The 14,605-nt window shown below is 35.6% G+C and overlaps 1 protein-coding gene across 12 annotated transcripts in view; it reads right to left on the bottom strand.

Moving 5' to 3' along the window:
* The window catches only part of mark2b (MAP/microtubule affinity-regulating kinase 2b), a 290,583-nt gene that overhangs the window by 171,629 nt on the left and 104,349 nt on the right, over nucleotides 1-14,605 (bottom strand). For all 12 annotated transcript variants that reach the window (XM_039769082.1, XM_039769085.1, XM_039769090.1 and 9 more), the window contains exons 2-3: nucleotides 13,382-13,564; nucleotides 759-812 (exon numbers count right to left, since the gene is read on the bottom strand). In XM_039769082.1, coding sequence (XP_039625016.1) covers nucleotides 759-812; nucleotides 13,382-13,564 — 237 coding nt within the window. The remainder of the gene's footprint in view (nucleotides 1-758; nucleotides 813-13,381; nucleotides 13,565-14,605) is intronic.

The following is a 14,605-nucleotide window of genomic DNA, read 5'->3' as shown; positions in this document are numbered from 1 at the left end:
GTATAATATATACCATTCTTGGTTTTACTAAAAACCAGTAAATCACAATGTTACATTTTGTGGGGAAAAGTGACCGTCACAAAATATAATACAGAATCAGTCAAAATTATAATACAGATAAAATTACATATAGAGGGAGTTGTCTATCCTGGCATTTATGAAGGAAATATTTTTTCTAATTCAAGTAAATTAATATATCATGCAAGGTTTTAATTGTTCTTATTTATTTTCTCTTTCAAGTAACTGCTATTGGCAAAGCTATTTTAAAATTAAAACATACTAGTTTCTAATCAGTGATAGTAATCTTCTACAGAAGAGTAAAATGTTTTCAATACTGTTTATCTCCAGACTACAAGTTACTAAAAGAAGAACACAAAAAAGTTTTGTTCAATCTGTTGCAGCTGGTCTAAAAAGGAAAAAAAAAAATCTATTGATGCAGGCATTCAATCAACTTTAAAAGTAGTGTTCCATGTATGAATCATGACTGACAGGTCCAAAGTTTCATACCAGAAAAGTGGTCATAACAGAAAAGAAAGTGGGAGAAGTGTTAAGAACCTCCCTGAAATGTTCAATTTTAAACTTCACTGCTGATATATGAATTTGTGCACTTCTATTAAAAAAAAAAAACCTTAGTAGCAAAAATAAATAAATAAAATGCAAAAGATGTGACGATCTAAGAATAACATTTATTTTCTGATGTCATTATATGGGGTGATTGCATCTTTTCTTTTTATTATTGCTTATAAAATATTTCCTACCTTTTGAAGACTAGAGGAATTCAGCTGTGTTTTGTCAATAATTTTAACTGCAACCTGAAAAAAAAAGAAAAATTCAGGATTAAAATGACTATATTCAAAATGATCATATTATTTATGAAGCACTGTTCAAACATTTTCCAAACAAAGTTCAACATGGTCTGATGAATATTATACATAAAGACACTCCTTGTAAACATGTGTTTTATTTATTAAGCAGTTCTTCAAGGAGGACTTCCAGTCAAAACTGTAGTACAAGAACAGAAGGTGAGCCACAAGATGCCCTGAGGAAAATTACACTAGTAGAAGTGCTGTACTGATGTAAAGGAAGCATGACAACTATGAACGATGGGAGTGTCCTGACCTTTTAACTGGGAGGTGAAAAGCATAAGTTCAGAGACATCTGGGGCCACTGGGGCTTGTGCTAGGAAGGTGTCCCCAAAAGCCTCAAAGCTCAAAACACAACTTCAGTCGGCCTTTAGATGAGTGGGGAGGGAAGTCAAGGCAAGAATTAAGACGATTACAGGCAAAGGTACATGAAGTGAGAGGGAAAAGGAGAGAAGTAGTACTTTACTATGGTGTGGAGGTGGGAAGTGGAATAATCATGCCCTTGAGACATCAAAGTAAGTAAGTTATTCTCTCCCTTTTTAATAATGTATATAATTTAATTTCTTCATTTTCTCATTCTTACACTTTCTTGTGTGGTTTATTTTCTGTAAAGAGGTCCTTTTAAATAACTTTGGCCTCCTTGGTTTTCATTCAAATTAGGGTAACTTCAGGATGAAAGCAACTTCTTTTGTGTTACCAGTCTTATCTAGTAAATACCATGCATACTGTCAGTAACAAAGAAATTAAAATTATGTGAGATGAATGCAAATTTACCACTTAAAGGCTGCATCTAACAAGGTCTTGATCACTCAGGTGAAGGCAAAATATAATGTGAAACAAATATAAAACTATCACAACTATCGGAAATTCTGTAGTATATGCAACAAAGATGTTCCATGCTTAAGGATGAAATGAGAGTGCAAAAATATAGATCCTGTCATTGTTTCACTTTACAAACTGTTTTCACTAACATTTGAGGGCTAATCAAGCATTCATTACCTAGGAGGCAAAAACCACATAAGCTTTCTAGTATTGTACTTATAAAAAATAATCACTTCACAAGTAACACCTATAATGGAAGCTTCGCTATTATGAAATTACCAGCACCAACTATAAACAATATATATATATATCTTTATATATATCATTATATATCTCCATCATCATCTTCCTTTTCCACAAATCAGGGGTTGAATTTTGAAAAATCCATTCTTAGTGGGTGGCTATGTCACAAAAGGTATCTACTGTCCAAACTTCATGTTTATAGCTCCAGCGGTTTAAGTTGTGCATTTATCTACGAGTCAGTCATTCATTGTACAGTTTTATATATAAAGATAAAATATATAAAAACAAAATATACATATATAAAATAAATATATATAAAATTATATATATCACATAATATAACTATAATCATATCATATTCTAATCAAATCAAAATTAATAGTATTTTGTTTCATATTTCAAATATGAATAGCCAGCTAGTATACTTATATATAAATATAAACAAATATACATTTATAAAAAATATATAAACTGCGCAAAATAATTAAAGGAACACTTTGAAAATACATCAGATCTCAATGGGGAAAAAAAAGTCAATGGTATCAATTCCTTAATCCTCCAGGAACTGCCTGTATACTCTTGCCACACGAGGCCGGGTATTGTCGTGCACCAGAAGGAACCCAGGACCCACTGCACCAGCATAGGGTCTGACAATGGGTCCAAGGATTTCATCACAATACCTAATGGCTGTCAAGGTGCCGTTGTCCAGCCTGTGGAGCTCTGTGCGTCACTTCATGGATATGCTTTCCCAGACCATCACTGACTCACCAAAAAATCGGTCATGCTGAACAAAGTTACAGCAGAATAACATTTTCCACAGCTTCTCCAGACCCTTTCACGTCTGTCACATGTGCTCAAAAGCACAGTGCACAAGTGGTGGAGCTGCCATTTCTGATATTCTATGGCAAATGCCAATCCAACTCCACGGTGCCAGTCAGTGAACACAGGGCCCACTAGAGGACGTCGGGCTCTCAAGCCTCCCTCAATTGATGTGCCATCCTGGAGAAGTTGGACTACCTGTGCAACCTCTGTAGGGTCCAGGTATCGCCTCATGCTACCAGTAGTGACACTGACTATAGCCAAATGCAAAACTAGTGAAGAAACAGTCAGAAAAGATGAGGAGGGAAAAATGTCAGTGGCCTCCACCTGTTAAACCATTCCTGTTTTGGGGGTCGTCTCATTGTTGGCCCTTTAGTGCATCTGTTGTTAATTTCATTACCACCACAGCAGCTGAAACTGATTAACAACTCCCTCTGCTACTTAAATGACCAGATTAATATCCCATAAGTTTCACTGACTTGATGCTATACTTTGATTTAAAAAGTGTTCCTTTAACTTTTTTGAGCAGTTACATATATGAATGAAAAAAAAAATCATTTTAAGTATAAAATTAAAACATAACTTTTTTAAAATTGCTAAGGGAATAAGACAAATGTAACTTTTCACCCTTTAAATTCTGGTGGTGCAGTGGTTAACAATGTTGCACCACAGCTCAGAATCATGCTAAAGATTGAAAGTTCAAAAGCAAGAGGTGACTCCTCAGCAATTAGGAAAAAACATCATAGTATTGTATATGAGAGTTGATAATATCTTTATCATACTTAATCATGCAACATGTAACATTCACAGTGCTATCTTTGGCATACTTAAAAGATGAAAAATGAAGTTTTAAGTATAGTCTTTGTAACAGTTCATACTTTGTTTTGTGAAAGGATTACTTGGGAAATCTGGGGCTGAGATCTCTAAGATATTTAACATTGAAAATAAAACAAAAACTAACATTCTCATGCCTTTAGTGTATAATTTACCATGCACGGACTGCTTCATTGCAACCTTAGTAGAAAAAGATCCATTAAGGATGTTGAGCCATTACAGAAACAAAAATGTGTATATAAAGTTCAGTTTAGTATTTTACATAACATTTTGACCCACTGGCCAGATTTAATTTTTATCTTAGCCCACAGAGCTTGTGTTTTCAGAGCATACCTAGTGATATACTGGCACATCTGCCAGGTTTGATTATTGTACCTTTGTACTTTTCCACATATACTCTGTTCCGGTGTGCTGGCAGTAATTACCTTGTTACATATTTTAGTCCGTTATTTTTTTATTTTGCCATAAAATAGTACGTGATGTACATAAACTACAACACTTTTCTTTCTGAGTGTGATTATTAAAACATCTTTATCTTTCTGCAAAATCATTCTTATGGATTTCTGCTACCTCTACTCCCTCTGAGTGTGTCTTCTAGGCAGCTGGGAACATTGTCTCAAAGAAGAGAGCCAGCCTCACACCAGAGCACACTGAAATGCTAATGTTCCTGCACCGCAATCAGGAAAATATGAACTGAATCTTTTATAAACTGTACATTATTGATTTATTTTATTTGGATTGAAGCTTTATTTAAACTTTTGGACTTTAAGACACACCAGTGGCCATTTTTGGTTAAGTTAAATGCACTTTTTGTGTTTAAAGACGATGTGCACTTTAGTTTGTATTGTTTAATATTAATATTTCTTTTTTATTTTGATGGTCACACTAATATAAAAACATCTGATTATTTTCAAATTCATATGTTTCACTGGTTGTTATTTTAATTTATTATTAATTTTAATCGTATTAATGCAGAGACATCAGGGTGACATTCACAGGTGGACAGATGTGAGCAGATGAGGTAAGACATGTACTGGAGCCCAGAACAGGATGTACAACCACAGGTTGCAGGCATCAAAATAGTCAGGCATGAAATAATCGTGACTAATCAAAAAAAAAAGTTGAACGATTACTCGACGACCAAAATAATCATTAGTTGCAGCCCTACATTACAGTGACTCAATAAGTTTATATTTTGCTAACCTATGTACAATTTGGAGGTTACTAGCATTGATGTATCTTTGGTTACAGAGTTGATCACCATCGATCAAAGAACTGTCACTTACCGACTGGTTTTCATGCCCGGAGATGGCACCTGCCTTTTCCATTCTCTTTGTTACATATTGCACGGCCATATCAGGCTCACCCTTGATATCCGGAGGAACATTGTGTCTTATGTATTGAATGACTGGGACAGGTTCAAGGTGTGGACTGATGATGGTACAGGAGATAATCATACTACACAGGAGCACTATAAGAGTGAAATACTTAAGCCATTCACCTATGGTTCTGCATGTGAATTGATGGCTGCCGCTTTCAAGTGTACCGAAATGGCCAAATATTTTACACCTTTCGACAACCGCCAATGCCTCATAAACATATTAGATTCATAGGTGTTGATTTTAGTAGTGGACACTCTGATGTTTATGAATGATTAAACTCTCAAAAGCTGGATGCAAAGTTATCAATGAAACCGGTTGTATGCTTACAACGCTTGACAGATGCCGAATGTCACTTCAACACAAGTCCTGTAAATAATGTCATAATTGAAACAAACCATGAAACTCAAACCGATTATGACAGCAGCAATCCAAACTGTGAGATTTGAGACAAGATTACTTTTCATACGGCCAACTGTATGTTGCATGCTCAAAGAGTAAGCTCAGTGCACAGCTTGGTCATATTACAACCGGAGGGCCAAACTGACAATGTGGTATACAAAGAGATCCTTAACAAATAATTATTGGTATATCTTCCCTCAGTTTAAAAAGGTTTAATTTTCTTCTTAATAAAAATTTTAAGGCAAAGGGCGGGTATTTTGATTTGAAGATAACAGAAAATACCACCGTCTGTAAAATGCACAAACACAGATATACACTCGTATACCGTGGAGCCTCTTGGAGAACACAATCTTTAAAATCAAAACCATTTTAGTTGCTCAAGCACTTTGCTTGCTGTTTTTCTCTTCAATTTTTTTGTATTTTTTCAGAAAAAAACTTTTTCATTTCTGTTATTGATTTCAGTCTTGCACCAAATGCTATCCGAGTAGGCTCTTATGCTTTAGGTGTATTTGATCACAGATGGATTAAAAGATGGAAAACGTTATTTGTTAATAGAATGAAATAAACTTCTAGTTTGCAATCATTTTTGCAAGTCCAGAATGTGACCCTGATTTGCGACTCCTGATGCAAATTTAGAGCTGCAATTTGTAGGAAACAAGTCTAAATAATCTTGATAATTTAGTTGTGATATGCTATCAATTCCACCAGTGCAGCATGGTAACAACATTTCATACAATCATGTCAAACTTAAACCAGAATTTCAACCCCCTCCAGAGAGAAGCTTGACAGTGTTGATTCTCCCTTCTAATTTAGGATGGAATGTAGACCATCTGTTCACACCTTGTTAAATGATTTCCATGTAGATAGCAAAATTTTGTTGAAAACGATCTTTATATTTATTTGTGATGTTTACCCCTAGGTATTTAAACCGACCTCCTAAAATAAATGGGAACATGTCCTATCTAATATTGTGTACTAGAGAGAGTACATCAACTTTACATCGTATACTGATATATTTTCAAACAAGGTACAGAATTAAAAAGTACCGTTTATATTCAGCTGCTTTTACTGTGTTGAACTGCAAAATTTGTTTTTGTAGAACACACTCTGTAAAGCCATGTCAGTGTTAGCCTCACTCCTATGTCTTCATTCCACACTGTACTGAGGAGCTCAAGGATGTCCTTGCTGACATCTTGAACATCTCCCTGGATCAAGCTGTTGTTCCCAGATGTTTTAAAGTCACAACCATAAAAAATACAGAGATATAGTTTTTGAATTATATCACCCAGCCCTACTAGACAGTTCACTGGAAAGCGCACACTATTATTCAACTTAATCCTGAGTCCAAATATTGCTTGAAATTCTGCTAGTACAGAAGTTTGTGGGTCTGGTATATACAGTACCATATAATGATGGTTTCTGTTCAAGCCCTCCTTTAGTGTATCTCTGATACAGTTCAAAATTGAATGGCCAATGGAGACTGTAAAGAGCAATGGTTTTAAGTAGTTCGACATAATGTTGTTAATACAAACAAATGTATTTTCTGCATCCAATGATAACATGATCTCTAGTATGTTAGATTTTATGGGCGAGTATAATACATTAAATAAGCGTTGAAGATTAGAAGCCAAGTGTCCACCTTTAATACAGACTGTTTGGTCTTGTGATATTACAGAAAGAAGCACTTTAACTCTTCTAGCTTGAACTTTAGAGAACATCTTAATATCATTATTAGGATGTGAAATTGGTCTTTATAATATACATTGTAATAAGTGTTTTTCTTTGAGAAGATGGTAATTAATGCTTGGTGAAAAGTTTGAGGTAGAATTGTGTTGTCTCTGGCTTCTAATAACGTTGTTTATAGTAGTGGAGCTAAATTATTTAAAAAAATTTTGGTAAAATTCCACTGGGTAGCCATCAGAGCCTGCTGATTTTCCCACATTGGAATGAGCTTATAGCATCTAATAATTCTGACAGTGTCAGAGGTTTATCCAGTTCCTCTACACGAGGAGTATCTAGCTAAGGTATTTGTAATGCATCAAAAAACTCATTAGATTGTGTCTTACCTTCTTTAAACTGAGTGGAATACAAGGACTTACAGTAATTTCTAAATGTGTGGGTTATATTTTTATGGTCAGTGATTTTATCTCCATTTATGTTGATAATTTCTGTTATGGCATTGCAAACTTCCTGCTTGTGGATTTGATGAGCTAAGATTTTATTAGCCTTTTTTTCATGTTTATTGTAATGATGTCGCTGATGAGTTGTTCCATTTCATTTGTTGTCAAGAGGTTAAATTCTGATTGCAAATCTGTCTCTTCCTATAAAGTCATTTGGAGACCTGGCGTATTCTTGATCTATTATGGTGATTTCACTAATTAATTCTGACACCTTCTTGGTTTCCAGTTTGACTTTGTGGGAATGGAAAGAGAGAGGAGAAGATAGGAGCACACACTTATAGATATATTGCTGCACCCACCACATGACAAATCAACTCAGGATCCCAGATTAAGACCCAAGTGCAGCTATGCAATGCGTGACCTCAGCACCACACTAGTTAAGTTAGAGTGAAACCAGTGTGAGGGATATGAAATAATCTGCCATCTTAAAAAAAACCTTCAGAGTTTCCCATAATATTCCTGCAGAGACCTCTGAGGATGCATTTGTCTTCAAATAATAGTTTGCTCCAAGATTAATTCTGTACAGTTCTCATCAGTTAATGACAGAGTTTTAAGGCACCAGCTACAAAATGAGTGTGTAGGGAATGGTGATTTAAGCTCCATGATCAAAAGGGCATGGTCAAAGATAACAATAGCATTGTGCTTGCAAGATTTGATAGTGACAATAAATTATTATCTACAAAGAAATAATCAATTCTTGCTTAACTGTTATGTACTGATGAGAGGAAGGAATATGTTCATGAGTTTGGATTTAAAAATCTCCATGGGTCTGATAAGTTAGGATCCAATACAAACTGTGTGATTATTTTCGCTTTATTAGATGTTATTGCCACTGTAATTGAACACCTATCTAGGACTGGATTTAAAACACAACTAAAGTCTCCAGCCATTATAATTTTCTGAGTGTTCACATTATAAAAAGAGGAAAATACATTTAGGATTAAATCTCTGTCATCCACATTAGGTGTGTAGATATTTATCAAAATTACTTCAGACTTAAATAATCACCATTACAAATCGCCCTTCAGGATCAAATACTACAAATGAGATTGTTTTGTGTATTAAGATTCCAACACCTCTAGTTTTCTTTGCATAGCTAGAGGGAAAAATTTGTCCAATCAAATCTCTTTGCAACCGGAACTGGGCCTTACTCATTAAGGTAGTCTCCTTTTTATTTTGGTATTTATACCTGTTAAGTGAGAAAGTACTTTTTTCTCTTTACATTGAGACCTTTGACATTCCCACTCAAAAAGTGCACTGTAGGTCTGAGAGACACTGATTCCGAACTTTTAAAATTTTGTAAACTTAGCACGTTGTTTCATACAAATAGCTTTAACCTTGATTTCATATTGTTGCCAGTTATTGTGGCTACAGTGCCTATTATTATGTTGGCACTTACAGTTGACTTAAAAGGGATAAATAAGAAATAACTTGCTCTCTTTCCCCCCCACCTACCAGCCCTCCCACACACTCAGGAAATGAAGATCAATCTGCTGCATCCAGGCATTACGTTGGTGTCTCCTTGGCCTGGTCCAGCCACTCGAGTCCTCAACTATGAGGATAATGCAAGCAAGATCATCCTCAGGGTATCGTGCCACATGACCATAGTGCCTCACTTAGGATCTCAGGAGAAACAAAAAAAGGTCTAGCAACACTGTAAATTACTAGTTACTTAGTGGTTTAGATATTTTGAAATTAACTAACAATAAAGCCGGTGGGCCTTTGTTGGAAATTGCTGGCCAAACATAAAACAGACATCTGTGCATGAATGTAAATAGCCCTCTTCAAATATCAGTGGATCTAACCCATGACAGAAAGATACACTCAATAACCCTGAGGCCACATGATTTTGGGCCAGACTTCCTTTAGTGGGTATTAAACGTGCAGTCCTTTTTATGTTGAGATCAATAAATCCCTTGTCTCATCACATAATCTTATTCTACATTAAGCAAACCCCTGCCAGTGTTCTTTGAACAACTTCAGCCTAAAAGTTAATTTGTAACATTATGGAATATTTGACAATTCCTGCACCTACTGTAAATTAATTTTTCAGCCAAATGATTCTGGGTAGCTTCTATGTTCCTCTTTGCTTGCCACAGCAATGAATGTACAACATTATCTAAAGACTGTATTCTCTTATGCAATGTTTTTTTGTTAATGTTAAAATGAAATGTCTGATTAGAATCAGATATAATACAAGAAACTGCAAAGCTGCTTGCAGCAGTCACAATGTTTATAAATTGCTAATACCTGTATGTAACTTACAGGTGTGGCAGATATTGAAGTAAAAAGGAAGACAAAAGCTGTCTAAAAGCATTTAACTGGTAAATAACACAAAATAATGTCCATTAATGGTATGCATTATGAAATTCTAGGCCCCCAATTCAGACAATAACTTCAAGATGCAATTTTATTTTTAACATTATAAAGGTAAGTTTTAAGCGGGATATTATAGTTATGGGGGTCTTTAGTTACCCAAATTTTAACTGGGCTAACCTTGCAAATAGTGGAACACAACTGCAGTAGTTTTTAAGATGTAATCACTGAATGTTTATTAAAGCACCAACACAGAAGAAAGCCTGTCTTGATTTAGTACTTTGTAATAACCAGGATAGAATTGAAGGTGTAGAGATGATTGACCCACTAGGGTCAAGTGACCATAATATTATACAATTCTCAGTGTTTTGGAAGAGCACAAATGCAAATTCTAAAACTGTTAAATTTAACTTTGGCAAGGCATATTTTGAACAGATGCACCAAAGTCTAAATGAGACTAAAATTATAAAATTATTTATAATTACACCCCAAGAATTATGAAAGTCTAGATAATAAACTGAAGTTAAACAAAAAAAAAAACACATCTGTATAAATATAGTAAATGTATATTGTAACAGTAATTACTAATTACCGACTCTGGCTCACAAAATTGAGTAAGGAGGCCCCTTGTATAGAGCACCCAGAAGTGCTCCAGGAGCTCCACAATCCTCTTCCGGCCGCGCTTCTGGGTGTGGTGGCAGCCATGCAGAGGAGGGCTCAGACATATGTATGGTAAATCTTAAAACATGGAGAAAGACACAATCCAAAGTCACAGTCTGGACAACAACAACGTGTTTCTTTTCAGATTTTCTTTCTAGATTGATCAGTTTTTCAACAACCCACTGCACAGGTACAAGTTGGATTCTGGTTTTTTTACTGTTGGATGTATATAATCAATAAAATGATTTATTCTACAAGCTGGCATGTAAAGTTTGCATGAGATACAGTTTCGCCAGCTTTTAGTTTGTATAAGACGAATGCATTCCAAAAGCACTGTTCCACCAGATGACAAAATATCTTTTTGTAGTATTTCTTTTGTTGCCTCAGCATAATGGGATAGGAAGTCAATTCTTGATCCACACAATCTATGCCACCCATTGTGCTATTGTAGTCGACCACAGAATAAGACTTCGTAACTTACTTGTTGCCTTTTGCCTGAACACTGACTGTAGATGGATTATGTACAGTGGTAAGACGACAGACATCTTTCTTGTCTTTTCAATTCAGCGCAAGCATTTTAAACTTTTGGCAAGCTACTGCGCACCTCGCAGTAATTTAGCTCTGCCAAAATCTTCATGCATGCCATGACGGTTGAGACGCACTGTTCTATATGGATTGGTCTTTCTTTGCAGCAAGATGTCAAATAGCTCTGGCGAAGTATAAAAATTGTCCATAGTTACACAGTAACCTTGATCCAGAAGACCATCTATTAAAGTCAGCATCGATGACGCAGCAATGCTGTACTGATTGTGTTTCAGATCAAACATTGTCCCTTTTCCCGTGTACAGAACCGAATTCCAAATGTATCCCATTTTAGACTCACAAAACTTGTAAAACTTTATGCCAAATGTTGCTCTTTTTGATGTGATGTACTGTATCCATGACAATCTGTCCTTATAAGCCATGAGACTTTCATTGATGTTGACATCATGGTATGAAATGTAAACGCTTCGAAATTTTGCTACAATGGCCTGGTATATCTCCCAAATTTTCCTCAGATACACGTATTTCATAATTAGTTAAAACCTGCACACAGACATAATTTTCCCTTTTCACTTTTACAGCCCAAGTGATTCTCGTTTCGATCACATATACTAGACGCATCTGTGCAGTTGCCAGAGTGACACTCGGGACTAACACTTTTTGCACAGTTTTCGCAGCCCCTGTAACACTCAGGGTTACACAAAGGAGGCTATGAAGAAGACTGAGCACCACACAATAAGAACAGAAACAGTATGGGTTTCGACAGGGGAGGTTGAGTTGGATTCTAAGAGGAAGCAACAAAAGATATGATCAGAGAGGTGCATATATTTTTTATTTTGATTTTCAGAAATTATTTAATAAAGCCTTACTATCAAAGAAGTTGGAGTTCAGGATATAGTGTGTAGATGTGTCCAAATTTGGCTAAAATACATGAAGCAAAGGTTGATGGTGTAAGGAATCTTATCAGATATTAATACTGGTGTCCCTGAAGAGTCAGTACTAGGGCCTCCACTATTTTTATTATAAATAAATAATCTGGACACAAATATAAACAACAAGCTGGTTAAGTTTAAGGATGATATTGAGCTAGGCGGCTTGGCAGACGATCTAGAATTGAACTGATACAGCTAGACTTGAATTACATACAGACTTGAGCAGATTTGCAGCAGATGAAACATAATGCACTGTATATGTAAAGTATTACATACAGTATTACATATAGGAAGTAGAAATATTAGATTTATAACTTTAATGCACTAGTGAGGCCACACTTTGGAGTGCTGCATGCATAGCAGAACAGCTGAACTGATTTCAGGACTGCATGGTATAACTTAGGAAAAAAGACTGAAATAGCTAAACCTTTTCAGTTTAAGCAAACAGAGGTTAAGAAGTGAAATATAGTGAAGGGTTTAAAATTATGAAGAGGGTTAGTAAAGTGGATTGAGACTGTTACTTAAAAATGAGTTTAACAAGAACATGTGGGCACAGATGTAACTTTGTTAATGGTAAATTTCACACAAACCCTAAGATTTTTTTTTTCACACAGAGAACTAAAAACATGGGTAATAAATTATCAAGTAGCATGTTTGGATAGAAGGTCTCTAAAGACATTCAAAGCTAGATTTGATGTTTTTATGAGGAATTAGGTGGAGAGGCCAGGCAAGCTTTGTTGGGCCGAATGGTCTGTTCTTGTCAAACGTTTTTCTAATGTTCTAATTACTGTCATTAACAATATCATTGGGGGCCATAGCTGGAGTTGGTTGTACTGGAAAGCAGAGAACAGAACACAAATCTATACATCCAACTAATCAAGGAGTTTAATGTTTCACATATAAAAAAACCCCTATAGTAAATCACTTTACCAGCAATACTAAAAATAATGCAGTTGTACCCTCAATTATACCCAGAAGCCATACAATGTTTCATCAGGTGGGTATTATTTACCTCAAATAACTATAGTTTAACTGTTATTTTTCAAGACATATATTTAAAACATGATCCATTATGGTTACAGCAGAAATTAAGTGTACTAATGCTTGTTAATTCTTCAATATAATAATTAATTAAAAAATGTACCTTACTGTACCATACCTTACTTTTTTTAAACCTGTTACTGGGTATGCATTATTACTTTCAGAAATACTACAAATGTAATATTATAGTTAGTTATGACAAACAAATGATGATAATTTCCCACTGTGCACATTTATTGAAAGTTACCCATGTATAAACAAAAACTTTTTCATTTAAATGATGAAAACATATCACTAAGCGATATAAATAGATTGACTACCAAAAAGGGAATTCTCAATTTTCTTACCTCTTTGCCAGTAAGAACATGCCGCGCCAGCTTAACTTTGGCAAAGTTGCCTTTGCCAATGGTTTTGAGTAGTCTATAGTTGCCAATGTGGGGCTGCTCATCTGCAGTAGAAGAATTGGGGTTACGGCAGTGGGGCATATTCAGTCGACTACCAGTCTTTCCTTCACTTTGCCCAGAGGAGTGCTGCAAATACAAAATGCAACATGAAAAGATTTAAGACATACTGTACTACATTATGAATGTATATGGTCAAAATGACCCATAAGAATCTCTATTAGCCTACACTGTTTGCATACATTCTTATAGCACTGTAATTTTAAACCTGTAAAATCCTGACTACTACTACAGGATACAAATAAATCAATTACACATGTAAAAAAAACCAGGATCTTTGTAACCTCACACTGTTTATCTTACTATGATGTACATTTAGGAAAAATCACCAGAAAATAAAATATTGCACAGTGATTATTGCTCTAAAGATTGCAATACAGTAGTATATATTGTTATTTCTGATCTCTCTCTCTTTCAGACCCCACTTCTTCTAAGCAGCAGCGAGTGGAAGCACAGAGCAGCGGCATCTCCCACACGCACATAGCTCTTCACAAACACCCAAGTAAGTTCAACTGCAATAAAGCCAACATCCGAAGAGGAGAAGTAACCAGCAGTGAGAACTCGAAGTCGATCGCCCATTGAGCGGTGTAAACGTAAAGCCGACAGTCTATTAGTGACTCAGCTGAACACAGAAAAGGGCTGAAAGCGCTGAAGTTACTGCAGAAACAGAGAAGATGAACTCAGTACTAAACGCAACTTCTATATGTTTTATGTCCATTGAGGGCACATTTATATGTTGTGTGTCCTGCAGCATGTACACCTCAGGTTTTCTGGCTGACAACAAAGGCAGCTTCACCTCCTAAAAGTGTTTAGTTAATTTAGAGTTGGTCTAGAAAGTATGCAAATTAAAGGGCCACTTTAGGAACCTGATAGCAATTAGACAAACCGAAAATTGGATTTACTCAGTTTGTTTAGACAATTAGACTACTCCTGATTCTGCTTCAGTCTCTCCAGGTCCCACTGTACTCAGTACGCAGCCGAAATCAGCAGCACCAATTCAGCCACAGGGCGAGTAGGTAACAATAATAAGAAGAGGGTCTAAGAAGCCAAAATATAGTCCCTTGGCACCCATGTCACCAATTCTGAACTAGAACAGATTCTCAGAACTAT

Source organism: Polypterus senegalus, chromosome 11, assembly GCF_016835505.1.
Source record: "Polypterus senegalus isolate Bchr_013 chromosome 11, ASM1683550v1, whole genome shotgun sequence".
NCBI classification, from domain to species: Eukaryota; Metazoa; Chordata; class Cladistia; order Polypteriformes; family Polypteridae; genus Polypterus; species Polypterus senegalus.
The sequence above is the reverse complement of the archived record's forward strand: the minus strand, read 5'-3'. Positions and strand labels throughout refer to the sequence as shown.